Source organism: Schistocerca gregaria, chromosome 8 (assembly GCF_023897955.1).
Source record: "Schistocerca gregaria isolate iqSchGreg1 chromosome 8, iqSchGreg1.2, whole genome shotgun sequence".
NCBI lineage: Eukaryota > Metazoa > Arthropoda > Insecta > Orthoptera > Acrididae > Schistocerca > Schistocerca gregaria.
This window is the reverse complement of record NC_064927.1, coordinates 506,690,816-506,704,227: the sequence shown is the minus strand read 5'-3', so window position 1 is coordinate 506,704,227 and position 13,412 is coordinate 506,690,816. Positions and strand designations below refer to the sequence as shown.

The window sequence follows — 13,412 nt, the reverse complement described above, 5'->3', positions numbered from 1 at the left end:
CATCACTGGTGACATCAGTTCCCCCTGTGCTGTTTGAGAAAACATTCTTTCTTTGCTTTGATATAGATACTATTGTTGTGACTGCAATTTCTGGTGGATTTTGAAGCTCATTTTGATCACTGCTTTCAGTTTAAGGATATGGAAACTGAAAAAGAAATGTTAATAGCAAGCAACAAGTCCTTAGCTGAGTTCAACCTGTCTAAGGAGCCTCAGTTACAAGAAGGAAAACGCCGCTTAATAGAACTAAGTGAGAAAGGCGAGGCAATATCCCAGAGAGTGGAATCAAAATTGAGTGAAATTCGTAAGTATCATAACTACTATCCAATTTGCTTACAAATACAATTGTTGTTTCTCATTGTAGCATGAGTATACTGATAATTTTTTCATAATTAGTGTGACTGAAACATTTATTAGAAGATAGGAGTCTTGCCAACTGAGATTAGAGGGACTGTCATACTCACTGATTGGTTTTTATTAATATTTTCAATTTGTAATAGTTTAATGGTACAGATAACAGGAGATACCACAGATTTTCCTAGATTTCAGTAAAAAATTCCATAGAAATGAATGAGTCATTTCTTCAGTACAGTTTCGAAAGATATTTTCCTTCATAATCAACAGAATTGGTCTTTCAGTCTATCTTTGGCAACCATATTGTAAATGAAGCTTTAATACTAACAAAAGGAAAAATGTTTTATTTTTGAGAGATACCATTTCTGAAATAGCCTTGTGTTTCTGCATTAGAACGCTAAAAGAACTGTACTTCCTCAAGTTTGCACAGGTATGATCATTTGAAATTCAAGAAAGATGCCTCTGGGATCGCTAACTTCCTACATACATAAATGAAGAGAGAACTTTAAAAAACACACTACTTATAAAGACAGCATATACTATGGACAAGTTGATAAATAACTCTTGACAGATGGGATAAGGGGGGGGGGGGGGAGGGGGGGATGAAAGATTCTGGGATGGGCCTGGGATGTCAGTAGGGAATGGAAGTTATGCTGGACTCCTGGAATGGGATTTCTGTGTCAGAGCTTCTAGGTGGAGGAGACAGAAGGTTGGCAGAAGTCTTCCATCAGTCAGTCACTGTGATTCATCACTACAGTGGTGGGGGCTTTGTCTGCAGGGAGGGTGATTAAATTAGGATATGTTTCCAGGCTGCAAATGGCTATCCTTTCTTATATTCAGAATTTTGTATTCTTGATCAGAGTTCTGGGGAAGGATGGTGTGGCCAAGTTGGAGGTGGTTTGGTTGGATGTGAGGGGTCACGGTTGCTTGTTGGTGTTAACGGTGAAGAGGCAGGGTTCCATGTTGGGAACTTGACTTTGGTTAGAGGGGTTGGTACCAAAGAAGTGTTTCCACTGGAGAGATCAAGAGGAGGAGAATAGGTCTTTGACGAGTCTACTATGGTTAAACTTGAATGTGGGGCTGAAGTCGAGGCCCTTTCGTAGGACTGAAACTTCAATAGGATTGAGGTTTTTGGTGGAAAAGTTAAAGCATTTGGAATGCCTGTTTTGTGGAATCTCCTTCCTCACTCCACTGACCTTTGCACATCCACCTTCTACATTTATTTATTTATTTATTTAGCATATTGGGCTACACACATGGTTTACACTTATTACATTATGAAATTATATGATAAAATACACTATAAAATACATAAGTGAAGGATACATATTCAGATAAAATATAATATATAAACACAATAAAAATTAACATCACAGCAGATATTTTGCATTACACAAGTCTTCAAATTCAGACGTCCAAATTGGCAATCCATTCGAGGCAAGGCTGTGTTGCGTTGAAGAAGTCAGCCCTACTATCCTGGTAGGCTCTTAATTCACAGTCCTGGGCGATGTGCTGTGTTGTTTGATTAGGTGCCCCACAGTCACAGCTAGGGCTGGGAAGCTTCCCCCACTTGTGTAGATTGTGTGCACATAGTCCATGTCCTGATCGGATTCTGTTGAGGCTTTTCCATAGCTGTCATGAAAGTTTAAAGCACTTAGGTTTCTCTGATGGACAGATAAGTCCACAGTTGTCAGGGGAGGCACTATCACTCCAGCTCTCATGCCATTTAGTATCCATGCTGAAGTTGTCAGCTGACAGTTGTTGGGCCGGTCATAAAGGGGGATTTCTGGAGTGGAGTCATGTTCTTTCCAAAGTTGGGACATCTTCATGGATAGGAAGTAGGGGGTTATTCATTATTTTTGTTTATTCCGTCATCAGAGCTTCCTGTCTTCGCAAGGATGGTGGAGCTATAGGACTAAGCGTTGGAAGCCAATATAGTGGGATAGTCTTTATATAGTGGGATAGTCTTTATGCATCCAGTTATGGTTCTCATAGCAGCGTTGAGCTGGGTGTCCACCTTGTTTACATGCTTGCTGGTTAACCACACTGGTGCACAGTATTCGGCTGCAGAGTACACTAAGGCGAGTGCAGAGGTTCATAGTGTGTCTGCTGCTGCTCCCCAGGTAGTGCGCAGAGCCTCTGAATGAGGCTGTTCTGTGAGCTTACTTTATTGGACACATTTTCCAGGTGTCTTTTGAAGGATAATGTCATATCTAGAGTGACCCCCCAGGTACTTTGGATACGGCTGATGTCACAGTTGACTGTTATTCATATGAACCTTCAGCTCATATCCTGCCATTCTATTGTTCAACTGACTTTACTCTTGGTGGGATTTGGTATTAGCCTCCATTTGGTGAAATACTCGTGCATTTTGTTTAGGTCAGTTGTGAGCATGTTTTCAGTGTCTTCAAACTGCTTGCTTTGGGTATCTAGGGCCATATCACCAACATAGCTGAACTTCCTTGAGCTGGTTTAAGGCAGGTCAGAGATGTAAAGATTAAAGAGCATTGGTGCTAAAACTGATCCTTGTGGCAGTCCATTATTCAGTTTCCTCTGTTTGCTTATGTCGTTACCCTGTATCACCTGGAAGTATCTATCCGAAAGCATGTTGTTGACAAGTCTCAGTTCATAGGGCAGGGGATTACTTCTATCAATTTGTGTAGAAGTCCTTCCTTCCATACCTTGTCATGGGCAGCTGTTAGGTCTATGAAAGCTACCGCAGTCTTTTTTTGTTTTCGAAAATCTGCTGCAATATATGTCGTTAGACTTAGAACCTGGTCTGTGCAGCTCCTATTGGATCTGAAACCTGCCTGCTTTGGTGGGATGACTTCTAGGATTCGTGGGCCCAGCATGTTGAGGAGTAGCTGTTCCAGAAGTTTGTGGCAGCAGCTGAGAAGAACGATAGGGCGGTAACTTTCAGCTTTATCTCATGGTTTGTTTGGCTTCAGCACAGCAATTATTTTAGTAATTTTGAAAGCTTTTGGCAGGCAGCTCGATGTTAGTATGCATGAGTAAAACTTGGTCAGCCATTTCTTCGTTTCCTTCCCACATTGAGTCAGGAATTCAGGGTGCATTCCATCATAACCAGGCGCCTTACCCGTTTTAACATAACTGAGAGTAGCTTGTAGTTCTTCAGTTGTGAATCTCCGAGAGTGCTCAGTTTCTTGAGGTGTTGTTTGCTTTGTTTCTGTATTCCCTTTTTACTTTTTGTGTATGGTGTTTGTCTCGTGGTGCTCTAGATAGTGATACAATTCGACTTGCTATCTGGTCTGGTAGCACTGTACGAGCTACTTTGATTGGTGGTTTACTTCCCCCCTAACTTCTTTAGTAAGCTCCAAGCTTCTACATGCTTCCTGAAATCTGCAAACTCAACAATTCTGGGGGCTGCGTTGTAGCTGCTTATTGTGGTCTCATCAAAGAAACCTCTCTTCTCAACCAACACCTCCAACCAGTTCCCTGTGGTCTAGCCTCTCATATCAAAAATACAAACCACTTCCTTCACTGACACTTGACCATCCTTGCCCATTTACTCGCTGGTTTGTGTTGGTTGGTGTTGATGCTACCTCACTGTACATTAATATCTTGCTTCTATTGAACATTGCCTCTCCCAGTGTCCTCCCGACTTCAAACCCATTACCTCATTCCTTGCACACCTCCCAACTGTGTTCTCAACACAAATGCTTCTCTTTTTAAGGGTAAACTACATAAACAGATCAGCTGCACAACATGGTCACCTGCATGGCATCCTTCTATGGTAGCCTGTTTATGAACCATAGAAGAAACCTTCCTAGCCTCGCCGAACCCCAAACCCTAGACATCTTATCCTCTTTTCTTCACAGCCTCAACACCTTCTCGCCCATCCACTTCACCTGATCCTCATCATCATAATACGCCACCTTCCTAGACATTGACCTCCACTTTCTAATAGCTCCATCCATACCTCTGTCCATACTGAGCCCACTAACCACCAACAGTACTTGCATTTTGACAATCGTCACCCATTCCACACCAAAATACAACATTTTTACAGCCTGGTCACACTCGTACAGCACATCTGTAGTGTCAACAATTAACTTGCTCACTGTGCTCAAAAAAGGCCTGCATGGACAGCATCTACCCCCTACACCTAGTTCACAAACATGCCATATCTTCACGTACACCTAATCCTTCCACCATCCCCAGGAATCAGCTGCAAAGGAATTCCCCTTTTGCCACCCAATATAAATTCAGGCTTTAGCAACTGAACCATATTTTTTGCCACTGCTTTATCATCGTGCCCAGAAATGTGGGACATCCTACCCTTGATCCTTTCCATCCCGCCTCAAGTGGTATTCTGTCACCTATACAAACTAAACAACATACTGGCCCATCCCTATTCCATGTCCACTTCCAATCCCTTTCCACAGGATTGTGTGTGTGTGTGTGTGTGTGTGTGTGTGTGTGTGTGTGTGTGTGTGTGTGTGACCCAGGTGCAATGCCTACCTTATTCACCCATCCTCGATTTTCTGCACAGCATTTTATATGGGCATCCAACCAGCTGTCCACCAAATTGAATGGTTACCATTAAACTGTAGCCGAGCACTAACTACCCAGTGCCACTACATGCTGCTGAGCACAGTATGTTAGAGTTCAGTGGCTGAAAGTTCATCCTTTTGCTATTTTTATTCCCCCCCGTCGTTCCATTGAGGAGTGGTCTTCTCGGTGCTAACCATGATGAGATTAGGTTTGGCACTTTATAGAACTTTTTGTCTTTCACTACATGGTTCCCATTGTTGGCTTTGACCCACTATACCTCTTCCAAATTGTACAGACGTGCAGATCATGCAGGGGATGTGAGCCAACACCTTTTGTGTCTTTCTTGCCTTTCTATCTTCACACCCGTCCTTTTGGGAAAAGTAATAGACTTAAAACTCAACACACCGAGTACCTGCGTAATGGTTGCCCCTCGACCACGCAGGGATCAGGCTGTTGGTGCTTGCGCTGGAAACTCCCAATGCACCCGAGGAGCATGTGCCCAAGTGCCAATTATGGTTGGGTCACAGCGACTGCAGGCAACAGTTACTTGGCCCGGTTGCTGAGAGTGGGTGGCACACATATGGAAAACCCCATTTGGAGTGGGTGGCACCAAAACTGATGACACATGAGTGAAGTGGCTCAAACTTTCTACTTCCCCATTCCAGGGGGCTCACGGTTCTTTCGTGAGTTCGTGTGCGGCGCACACGGGACCCCGAGCTATTACAGCTCGTTCTTCATTCCCTAACAGCATTTCCTTCTTCCTGCTCCCCCCCCCCCCCCTCCCCCCTTTCCCTATCCCTGCTCCTTCCCCGTTGCCACCGTCTTCCCCTATATCTGTTTTCTGATTTATGTGGTCCTGGCTGTTCCTTTGGTTTCCTGTATTGGTTGCAATTTTGTTCCTTTGCCTGTTTTTTCATTCTTTTGGCATTTCTTTCCCAACTTGCAGTTTGACCTCCACTTCAAAATTTCCTGTTTTTAGTGTGGGCCATATGGGGAAGAAAACCCTCCCCAGCATCTACAGTGTGTATTCCTCTCTCCCCTCCCTTCCCCTCTCCCTTCCCCACTGCAGCCCCCTTCCACCCTGCTAGGTCACCAGTACATGTAGCCAGTCCGTGTGGTACTTGTGTACCCATATGGCTGAGCTGCCTGACAACACGGGGATTACACTACTGATACCTGAGCTGTTCTGTCCCCGTGTATGCCAAGGAGTGGTTGCTTGTCTTCTTGGAGCATCAGAACTCCTGGCAGTGGCCACCGTGCCACACGGCCCTTGCTGTGACTGGGTGGAGCCTATGGGGAGAGCCCCTGTTTGGAGTGGGTGGTATCAGGACAGACGCTTGGCGCATGAAGCTGCAAACAATCTGGCCGTTGTCACACGGCCGCCTATTCAAATGGTGAAGATCCTTAAATGCTGCGTTGTACGACCTGGCAGCCTTCCTTTCCCTGGCTACCCCATGGTAAGAGGGCCAACTCGTTGTCTTGGGCTGAAACCCTTTCCCCGTTACGTTGTTTGTGCTAGGACAGATGAGGATACTTTCACTGCCACACAGCCAATGTTTTTTTTGGAAAATATCGAGGACAAGTTTGGTGAAGTGGAGTCTATTAGTAAGATGCAATCGGGCTCCCTGTTGATCAAAGCTGCTTCTGCCACCCAATCCATAGCTCTTCATGCTTGTGATTGTCTTGTCAACATCCCAGTGTCTATCATTCCTCACCAGTCTCTGAATATGGTCCAGGGTGTCATGTTTCATATGGACCTCATCCTTCAAACTGATGAGAAACTCCAGGCTAATCTGGAGCGGTGTGGCGCTCATTTTGTTCGACATGTGCAGAAGGGCCGCAAAGACAACCACAGCGATACTGGTGCCTTCATTCTGGCGTTGGAGGGAGATACCCTCCCAGAGAAGGTCAAGGTTATGTGCTACAGATGTGACCTGAAGCTGTATATCCCTTCACCTATGTGGTTCTTTCGGTGCTTGTGTTTTGGGCATATGTCTTTCCACTGTGTGGTGACTGGCCACTCAGTCCATGAGGGAAGCCCTTGTGTTCCACTGCCTGTGTGTGACAACTGTTCTGACCACCACTCCCCTCTCTTGCCGGATTGTCCAGCTTACAAGAGGGAAAAGAAGATACAAGAATACAAGTCCCTGTATTGCCAAAAGTATGAGACTCCACCTGGTGTCACTATCTTCAACTTTTGCCTCTGTTATTTCCTTTCCTCCTTCCTTGTCTTTACCCCAGCCCCGCCCTCCCCCCACTCTCCCCCCCCCCCCCCCATCTCCCCTGCAGTTCCCACAACCTCCCATCAGGGAATCGCTCCTCCTCCCCGGCCGAAGAAGTAGCCCCCTTCTTCGGCATCTGCCGGTGATCGGGCTCACTCTCGGGAACCTTCTGCCAAGCGTCTCTCAGTCCAGAAGACTCTCACAACAACTCGGCCAGAGGCGCACCAGCTGTTCACTCCAAGTTCGCCACTCTCCTTCGGTCCCCAATCTGGCAGACACCTGTACTCCCCCCGTGTCCTGCCCTCCACCTCAGAAAGAGGAGGAGAAGGAGAAGGAGAAGGAGAAGGAGAAGGAGAAGGAGAAGGAGAAGAAGAAGAAGAAACATAAATTTCACAACAAGTCGCTCCTGGTGCCCCCGGAGGTGCCAACTCCTCTCTCACAACCTAAGTCTGTCATCTTATTTATGGATGTCACCCCATCCTTGTCCATGACTACTACTGACCAAGAGGCCTGACCTGCTCCTCGGCTCCTTCATGCCTACCTTGGACTCACGCCACATGATCACCCAATGGAACTGCAACAGATACTATTGTTACCTACCGGAAATGCAACTTCTTTTCTCCTCTTATTCTGCATTCTGTCTTGTTCTCCAAGAAACGCATTTCCGTGATGACAACTATCCAACTTTCCATGGTTATCAGGTGTTCTGTCAGAACTGTTCTGGCCCTTGGATAGCATCTGGTGGGATCTGCACTTTGGTTCGCTCCGATGTCCTTAGTGACCAGATCCCCCTACATACCACATTGGAAGTGATAGCGGTTCAAATGCAAATGACTCCGGCAATCTCCCTTTGTAATGTCTACCTCCCTCCAGGTTGGCCACTTGCTTATGTTGCAGCATCTACCTTAATCTAGCAACTCCCGCCCCCGTTTCTCCTCCTTGGGAATTTCGATGCCTGCCATCCACTGTGGGGAGTGTAACTTCAACAGGTCGGGGTATCCTAATTGACCAACTTATCGCAGACTTCAATTTGTGTCTCCTCAGTGGCGGTTCGCCTACCCACTACAGTGCCGCTCACAGCACCTTCTCTGCTATTGATCTCACGATCTCCTCCCTGCCCTTGTGGCTTCCCTACATTGGTCATCCCATGATGACCTTTGTGACAGTGACACTATTGTTTTTCCTGCTGCCTCCAGGCAGACAGGCCCCCACGTTGGGCATTCCGCAGAGCCAATTGGCCTTGGTACATGTCTGCTTTGGCACCTCTCTGCTGCTCTTCTTCATGCAGTTGACAATGCTGTCCCCCTATCCACAGGGCTCCATCATCATCGGTCGGTACCGTAGTGGACCAAGGACATCGCAGTTGCTGTCCAGGACCGCCAACGGGTGCTGCAGCGATATGGGGGAAAACCCTCCCAGACCAATATTCTCACTTTTAAAATTCTAGATAAGCAGATGCTTACCCCCTTTTCCTTTCACTATTCCAGCTGCGGATATGCAGATTTATGTCAAATCTCTCTTTGCCCAACAGTGGAATGCCATCTGAAGCACTACTGCTCATAGTAATAAACTCCGCACAATCAAGGTGTCTACTGCAGTTTGGGGCACGTCTTTCTGTCCCTCTTGGAAAGAGTTCACTATTCTATGCCGTTTACGCATTGGCCATACCCGGCTTACCCATTGTTTCCTCCTACGTAACGACCTACCCCCACAATGTGGTTGTGGCGCCAGACTGATGATATCTCACATATTGGTGCATGTCCCATTCTTTTGACCCTTTGTGCCAAGTATAATCTTCCCGCTTCCTTAAATCTAATATTAGCAGACAATCCACGGATGTTTGATCTGACCCTCAATTTCCTCCGTGAAAGTGGTTTTTATTTCCAGATATAAGGTTCTACTTTAGTCTTGGAGTAGGGTTGGGTTGGTTGTGGTTGGGATTCCTTTTGCAGTCTTCACAGTCTGTGACCCCATGACTGCCCCCTTTTTTTCAGTTTTTAGGTTTGGTCTCACCTTTTATGCTTTTACTGCGTGTGTTTAATGTTCACTCTTTAATAATTTGACTCCTCCGACTGAATCCGTCTACTTTTAGCGGACCCTCTTTCTTATGTAACCCACTTTGGAATTGCGAGACTGATGACCTTGCCGTTTGGTCCCATACTCTCTCAATTAATTAATTAATCAAACTTTTTGCCCCAGCGGTCTCTTCTGAAGAAATGCAGAGAGATAAGAACCCATAATGTTTTCTCCCTTGGCTGCACTGTCAGGAATGTAAGCCTCTCACTGTACTTAGTTTGCTGTAGGATGGACAGGGATTCCTTTTTGGCCACAAAACCATTACCGTATTTCTCCAAATGATCACGGATGTAAATCATACCTCAGAAATGAGACTAGGGGAGGGAGAGAGAGAGAGAGAGAGAGAGAGAGAGAGAGAGAGAGAGAGGGAGGGAGAGAGGGGGGGGGATGAAAATAAACCCTCATTTCAAGCTGCACTCAAAAATCAAATCCCCCTGCGGGTTCGGGGGTACGAATAGGCCCGCGGTATTCCTGCCTGTCGTAAGAGGCGACTAAAAGGAGTCTTCAAAGTTTCGGCCTTATGTGATGGTCCCCACTTGGGTTTGACCTGCCATTTTCAAAATTTCCGTTGTTAGTGCGTGCCATTTGGGGAAGGACGCCTTACGTGGTGTTTTTCTATTGGTCCATCGTGCACCTCCATATTGCATGCTATCTATTGTCGTGTGGAGGGATTTACACCCCATGTCTTCTGGGTTGCCTCCTCGTCTTGTGCGCAATCCCCTTCTTAGCGCCCACGGCAATTGTGGACCCTTTCAACACCTAAAATCCAGCACGGTAGCCAGTCCGTTGTGGTGGGGTCGTCATGTACCCTCTTGGTGGTAGCCCCCTGACCACGCAGGGATCGCACTACAGATGCCAGAGCTGTTTCCTCCCCATGCATGCCAAGGAGTATGTGCCCATCTTGTCTGGGGCACGGGGACTCCGGGCAATGGGATATCGGCCAGGTACCCGTTGCTTTGGCTGGGTGGCGCCCTTGGGGAGAGCCCTCGTTCGGAGTAGGTGGCATCTGGGCGGATGTGGCGCAATGAAGCGCAATAAATCTCAGCAAGCTGGTGGTCGCACTGCCACCAGCGTCTCTAAGCGAGGCAAAATTGAATTCGATGCTGCACAATATGATCCTCAGTCGTTCCCCTCGTTGGCTGCGCCATGGGAGGGACGCAGATCTAGTGCCAAGCAGGAGCCTTATGTACCACAATACCTTGTCTGCAGCAGAAGTGATGGTGACTCCTTTCTTTCGACAAAGCCTATGTTTTTTGTGGAACACCTGGAGGATAAGTTTGGGGAAGTGGCGGGTTTGTCTAAAATGAGGAATGGGTCCATCCTCCTCAAGACGGCCTCCCCAGCCCAGTCACGGGCGTTGCTCTTGTGTGATAAGCTGGGAGACGTCCCTGTTACCGTCACTCCCCACAGTAGCTTAAATATGGTCCAGGGGATTATTTACCATCGCGACCTCTTGTTACAGTCTGATGACGAGCTGAGAGCTGACTTGGAACGACGTGGTGTGCATTTTGTCCGTCGTGTGCACAGAGGACCCAAGACCAACAGGGTGGCCACCGGTGCCTTTATCTTGGCCTTCGAGGGTGCTGTATTGCCTGAGAAGGTCAAGGTAATGGTTTACCGTTGTGACGTCAAGCCATACGTCCCTCCCCCGATGCGGTGCTTCCAGTGCTGGAAGTTTGGGCATATGTCCTCCCGTTGCCCATCCAGTGCCACATGTCGAGATTGCGGACGCCCCTCCCATCCCGATTCTCCATGTGCGCCTCCGCCTGTCTGTGTCAACTGTGGGGAACACCACTCTCCATGCTCGCCGGACTGCCCCGTTCTTCATAAGGAGCGGAAGATTATGGAATTTAAGACCCTGGACCGGCTTACTTATCGCGAGGCAAAACTGAAATTTGAAAGGTTGCATCCTGTCCCTCTTCAAACTTCTTATGCTGCAGCTACGTTATCGTCGCCCTCGCGGGCGGCAGTTGTCGCCTCCTCTGTGCCGCCTTCAGTTGGCCCTCGGGGCCGTCCGTCTCTGTCTGCCCCCCTTGTGTCTGGGGGCAAGCCTTCCTCTGTTGCCCCCTTAGCAGTTGGGGGCAAACCCCCTTCTGTCACTCCCCCCGCACATGCTTCAGGAGTGACATCTGCTCCAAAACCAGGGGGCTCGATACCTCCCCCTCCCCCTCCCCCTTCTCTGCCGGCGTCGTCTCTGCCGGCTCCTCTCTCGCGGAAGGGGTCCCTCGGGGCCCTCCCTTCTTCCGGTTCTTCTGCTACCCCGCCGGATGTCAGCCAGTGGCTGAAGGTTCATCCACCTGCTGGTCGTAGGGCTTCTGCGTCGTCGTCAGCCTCCGGCGCTCCTTCAGAGAAACTCTCCCAGCCCTCTAAGCCAAAGGACAGACGCGAGAAGAAGGACCGGAACGTGTCCAAGAAGAAGGACGCTCCGCCAGTTTCAGCACCGCCTGCTGTCAATAGCTCTGGCTCTGGGGATGCGGTGGAGATCCTCGCCTCTGCCGCGGATCTCGCCCTCACGGAACCCTCGGGGACCTCTCCTATGGACACAGCTGACTCTCGCTCGGTGGCGGCCGTTGACTCTGCGGCGCCGTCTGTCTCTTAGTGGACTTAACGCCCTCCCAGTCCCTTCCTGCTTCCATTCTCCAGTGGAATTGCGGCGGTTATTTCCGCCACCTGCCTGAGCTCCGGATGCTTTTGAGTGTTTCCCCTGTTCTGTGCATTGCTCTTCAGGAAACTTGGTTTCCAGCAATGCGGACCCCTGCCCTTCGCGGTTATCGGGGATACTATAAGAACCGCGCTGACTGTCAACGAGCTTCAGGTGGAGTTTGCCTCTTTGTTCACCACTCTGTCTGTAGCTCACCAGTACCCCTTCTGACGCCTTTAGAGGCAGTCGCTGTCAGGATTGAGCTCTCGCCGGCTATTACTGTTTGCTCTGTTTACATTCCTCCGTATGGGCAACTCCCCCGACATGTCTTGGCTGCGCTGCTGGCTCAACTCCCGCCGCCATTGCTGCTTCTGGGCGATTTCAATGCCCACAACCCTCTATGGGGTGGGACTGTCTCCGATGACCGTGGTCGCGCTGTGGAGCATGTGTTGGCTCAGCTCGACCTTAGCCTCTTGAACACCGGTGCTCCCACGCATTTCAGTGTGGCCCATGGCTCGTTCTCGGCCATCGATCTCTCTCTTTGCAGCCCCGGACTTCTCCCATCCCTTCACTGGAGAGTGCATCCTGACCTGTGTGGTGGTGACCATTTTCCCATCTATTTGTCACTGCCCCGGTGTCATTCTTCTGGGCACCTGCCCCGCTGGGCTCTCAACAGGGCTGACTGGCCGGCTTTTACTTCCGCTGCCACCATTGCTTCTTCCCCACAGGGTGACATTGACGAGGTGGTCCGTGTCTTGACCTCGTCAATTATTTCTGCGGCCGAGACTGCCATCCCTCGCTCTTCTGGACTCCCTCGGAGGAAGTCTGTCCCCTGGTGGTCGCCGGAGATTGCGGAGGCTATTCGCGACCGTAGGCGGGCTCTCCAGCGTCATAAGCGGCACCCGTCTCTGGAGACCCTCATCGCCTTTAAGAAGCTCCGTGCCTTGGCCCGTCGTCTTATTGCACGGCGTAAGCAGGAATGCTGGGAGAGGTACATTTCATCCTTGGGCTCCCGTGTCTCCCCGTCGCTCGTGTGGTCCCGCATCCGGCGGATTTATGGATACCAGACCCCTATGGGTGTCCCTGGAATCTCCCTGGACGGCGCTGTCTGCACGGACGCTGCCACCATTGCTGACCACCTTGCCACGCACTTTGCTACGAGCTCTGCGACTGCAACTTACCCTCCTGCCTTTCGCTCTCTAAAGGAGCGCGCCGAGCGGACGCCGTTATCGTTCCACACACGTCGTTCTGAAAAATACAATGCTCCTTTCAGCGAGAGGGAATTCCTCGCTGCCCTCGCCAATTGCCCTGATACAGCGCCAGGACCGGACTGCATCCACGCGCAGATGCTGAAGCATCTCTCCAGGGACTGCCAGAGACACATCCTCACCATCTTTAACCGCATTTGGAGCGAGGGCGTGTTCCCGTCGCAATGGCGAGAGGGTGTTATCGTTCCCATCTTGAAGCCCGGTGCGGACCCTCTGGCGGTGGACGGCTATCGCCCCATTACACTAACCAACGTTTTGTGCAAATTGCTCGAACGTATGGTGGGGCGGCGTTTGTGTTGGGTCCTTGAGTCGCGCGGTCTCCTCGCTCCATCCCAGGGT

The 13,412-nt window shown here is 49.2% G+C and overlaps 1 protein-coding gene across 1 annotated transcript in view; it reads left to right on the top strand.

Moving 5' to 3' along the window:
* The window catches only part of LOC126283969 (vacuolar protein sorting-associated protein 37B), a 47,806-nt gene that overhangs the window by 21,087 nt on the left and 13,307 nt on the right, over positions 1 to 13,412 (top strand). The window contains exon 2 of the mRNA XM_049982427.1: positions 130 to 301. Coding sequence (XP_049838384.1) covers positions 130 to 301 — 172 coding nt within the window. The remainder of the gene's footprint in view (positions 1 to 129; positions 302 to 13,412) is intronic.